Genomic DNA, 4,158 nt, shown 5'->3' with positions numbered 1-4,158 from the left:
GAGGTATGACAGACCGTATGTAGGTCAGAACTCCAAGGGAGTCTCATACACTGCACAAGCGATGATATGAACCTCGAAAGAAGATTTCTGATGTCCTTGCTATGACAATGATTGTATATCAAGAATGATTATGGCTGAATGAGGACTTCTTGTCCTCAAAGATATGGAATTGGCGCAGTTCTCTAAGACATGGCAGTGTAAACTAAACTAAACTTAACTCAACATTATCAACAATACAGGATACAGTGTTCGAACATACTACTTTGCCATACAGCTAGCTACAGAACTGCGTATAAGTAGACATGCATAATAATGGAGCTACAAGAACAGAAACTGTCACTACGGGGATCTACAACTATGACATCTATGATCTTACTCAAGGTCGCCGAGAATGTTGTCTTCCAAGTCGGGGATTGGCTGCTCCTCGGGGATGCCACCATCTGCCTGTTCAGGCGCCCGCTGCAACCAGGAGGACATCGCAGCCTTGCTGCTCGCCACCAGGTTGTCCTCCTCCCTGGACGTGCTTTGTACAGCATGAAGCGACTAAGGTGCTTCTCACGTTGTTCGTTTGTCATGCGCATCCACACTACATCATGCACGCGGAACTGGCGAAACTCTGGGCAGAGCTGGTAGTCACCAGACACCTTTCCAGCTCAATGCACTGGCCGCGTACAACTTCGCGGAGCTTGTCGATCAAGTTTCCCAGAGCCTGGGGCTGCCAGTGGATTGCCAGCTTCAAGATGTGGTTGATGCTTCACAGTTGTTGTTTGTCCATTTCTTGAGTCGTTGTTGGAAGCCAGGAAGCTGTGATGTTGCAAAGTTCTCCCGGAGCATGGGCTCCAACCGTCCCTCGAAATAATCGCTATAGACAGCGAACTCACTGGCTTGATGTCTTTCCTCATACATGAGGCTCTCGAACACCGTTTTGTTTTCAGCGGGTGTTACCCCATCTCGACCAAAAAGGGGCTCCAGGATTTCTTTCCGCAGTTCGGCATCCATGCCTATGGTATCACGTAGATAATCAGCTACAAAAGAAACTTACCCTCCTGCACTTCAGAATGTGGCGTGGGCGGCTCACCGACTTATACGTCTGTTATTACGAAATTATCCATATCAGAAATTAGGTTTTACGATTAAATACGATTTCCCTTACGTATATATGCCCAAGTATTAAAAAAAACGATATCAAAGGAATAACTAGGGGAAACAAATGGAAATGTAACTGGAAAACTATTCTACATCAGTTTCATAACGCTAAGCATCTCCTCCTCTGGGAGGGTCATGTCAATGCTGAATTTTATAGAGGTTATGACTGCCTTTGTGCTAATGTTAGTGTGTGGCACGTCAGCTCCCATCCTCCTGTCTCCACCTTGTAGCTGTGGTCTGGAGTGATGACATACCACTGTACTTTGATCTGACTCCTCTTTGTAACGGCATCAGCTACTTTGCCGAACCATGGCACTGTGTCGCCGTCCTCTGTCTTGCCTCCAACTTCGACTTCAATGTCATCCAGTGCCATCATCAAGTCCATGACGTCATCGAGGTCAGGGACGTCTGGCAGATCCACATGCTCTGGAAAAAAATATACCCAATGACATCATCGGTAGATATCAGATGTATAAACAGATATAAGGGCGTATCCGAGTATGCAATTTTCGGTGATGTTCTGGATGTCTCTGTGAAATACCTTCCTCTCGTGGCCCAGGCATTAACCATGTCCTTGTCATTGTCTACCTGGACCTCCTCTTCAACTTCAACGCCATCCAGTGCCATCATCAAGTCCATGACGCCATCGAAGTCATGGACGTCTGGCAGATCCACATGCTCTGAAAAAGAAAAAAAATGATATACTGAATGACATCATCATCATCAATGAAGTTGAAATTTCCAATATAACATGCTGATAACATGGAACAACAGACTTTAGAATGCCCAGCCCATATTTGTACACAAAACTGTACCACTATTAGAAAACATATAGTGGTACACCATGGATCCCAAGTTCAAAATTTGTATTTCATACAATGTAAGTGAGGAGACAGTGTTGAGGTGTGGCTACATCAATAATGCTGTCCATTTACACTACAACTGCTTGAACTTTGAACTTTATTAAAAATCACCACTTTGCAGGCAATTTAGCCTGAATTGTGTTGGTGTTTACAAGCTTCGTTATTAAACATTGTTTAAAAAGTTATTACAATTTTAAAGGCATACTTTACATTGACTTATAATTTTGCTTAAAAACACAAATTACAGACGTTTACTATACAACATTTGTAACAATGAGTTCGGTACACGTCATACGGATGTGATAGTGCGTTAATTGCCATTCAACAGAGTAAGGGCCCTGGGGATAAACGATTGCGAATGTCTGTTGGACCGGCTCAGTGGCAGCTTAAAACGGGGAGCCCGTCGTAGCTGGTACTGACACTCTGTAGCCGGCTGCAGGAACTCCTGGCAAGGGTGAGTGGCGTCAGCCACCACCCTTCTCAGTTCACGTACAGTCGCATCCCGTCTCCGGGACTCCAAGGTAGGTAGCTGTTCGTAGGGTATACCGATGATCCTGCAACAGGACCTCTGGACTTTCTCCAGCTCTTCAGCCAGACCGCGGGGTAGACCTCCCCACACCGGTGAGCCGTACTCCAGTACTGGGCGGATGAATGTCTTGTAGATCTGGAGAAGTACGTCTGCTGGTAGCCCGGCTCGTTTGGACAGTCGCAGGTAGTGAATCCTGGGGCTGACTTTCGACAACATGTACTCAATGTGTGGGCCCCAGGACAAGTCGTCGCTGACTATCACTCCAAGGAGTTTGAACCTCCGCACACGCTCTACGTTCTCCCCGTTCAAAGTAAGTGGAGGGGGGTTCACTGCCTCCTTACGACAGCTGACCACCATGTCTTTGGTCTTTTTCACATTAGCTGCCATACTGTAGGACTTCGCCCAAGAGTCAACTTCATTGATGGCAAGTTGCATTTGGCCTGGTAGCGATCCCATGAGAAGTTCTGTGTTTGTCAGGTCATCAGCGTACTTAACTGGGGCTACACTGATCGGGATGCCTATGTCAAGACTGTTCATGGCCAGGACAAACAGAGATGGCGAGATGATCCCACCCTGAGGGGTTCCGGCGAGTACTGGGCGTGGCGAGGAGATAGAAAGGGAGAACTCTGTGCTTACCTCATGAATGATGGCCTCCTTACATGCAGTGAGAAGTTGCTGCTTGGTGGCAGGGTGCTGTAGCAGCAGCCGGAAAGCTTTGAGGTACTGCTTTCTGCCCAGCATCCTCACGGCATCACCCACCTGCCCACAGGATCCCATCAGACCTGAGCTTGATTGTGTTCCAAAACTTTTTCTGACGGAGCCCTTGGGACTTTTGGATGGGCTCAGTCTTGCGGACCATTTTCTCTTCCACTTCACTGTTTTGCTGTTGAGTTGTTGGATACAGGAGGAACAGAGAAAGCAACTGACAGACGGGGATGCAGCAAATACATGCTTGTATGTCAGTGGAGATATTATGGTTGAAATCATTTTCCGGCTGTACACTTTGGTACCTTTTATGAAGAGATTGCCACAACTGTGGCAGCTCTCCATGGTGACATCATCAATGTGAGTAAATTTGAAGTGAAAGTGGTTTCATAATTGCCATGCCATTCATTCCTGACTATGCGAGTTGTTTACCAACTAATGCAAGACACACAAAATGCAACCAAAAACTGGCATATCCAAAATTGTCCAACTTGTCCTAGGAAATGTCCACGGTTCTTAGCTGAATCCACATTGTTATTGTAAGAACACTGAAAACTGACTAACAGCGAGTACTTGTAAATGCTTGTAGCTTGCAAACAGCGTACTCTTATACTTCTGAGAGAGACTGTATTCTAAAGATGGTTCATGGCATGAAATTAATTGCACAGGAAAAGTTTCTTGTATCCACCTGGCCCAACTATTGACTCTATCCTTTATCAAAGTAAGCCTGTTGGCACCCATAGTCAAATCTATTCCCATTTGCACATACGTTTCTAAATACCTGACCAGGCCAACCACCGGACTAACGTTCTCATTCAGACACTTCTTTACACCGAAAAACTTGGCCTGTCCCCCTCTCAAAGTCTTCCCAAACGTTTGCTTAAAGATGACATGTTCAAGTGCAAATCTTAACAC

General features: G+C 45.9%; 1 protein-coding gene across 1 annotated transcript; it reads right to left on the bottom strand.

Annotated features, from left to right (window-relative positions):
* Nucleotides 1–221: 221 nt before the first annotated feature.
* LOC118418319 lies at nucleotides 222–2,091 on the bottom strand. Its single transcript, XM_035824176.1, has 2 exons — nucleotides 1,688–2,091; nucleotides 222–1,572 (listed from the first exon to the last, which is right to left on the bottom strand). The coding sequence occupies exons 1-2, from the start codon at nucleotides 1,725–1,727 to the stop codon at nucleotides 1,307–1,309; spliced, it is 306 nt and encodes a 101-aa protein (XP_035680069.1). The 5' UTR covers nucleotides 1,728–2,091; the 3' UTR covers nucleotides 222–1,306.
* Nucleotides 2,092–4,158: the final 2,067 nt, after the last annotated feature.

Source organism: Branchiostoma floridae, chromosome 6 (genome assembly GCF_000003815.2).
Source record: "Branchiostoma floridae strain S238N-H82 chromosome 6, Bfl_VNyyK, whole genome shotgun sequence".
NCBI lineage: Eukaryota > Metazoa > Chordata > Leptocardii > Amphioxiformes > Branchiostomatidae > Branchiostoma > Branchiostoma floridae.
Note: the sequence above shows the minus strand (reverse complement) of the source record. Positions and strands in the feature narration are given on the sequence as shown.

What these genes read in the sequence shown, in the direction of transcription:
- LOC118418319 (XM_035824176.1), bottom strand. Translation starts at nt 1,727, where the DNA reads ATGACAAGGACATGGTTAATGCCTGGGCCACGAGAGGAAG. An exon ending in GCCTGGGCCACGAGAGGAAG is followed by an intron (nt 1,573 to 1,687) that starts GTATTTCACAGA and finishes ATTTTTTTCCAG; the next exon opens with AGCATGTGGATCTGCCAGAC.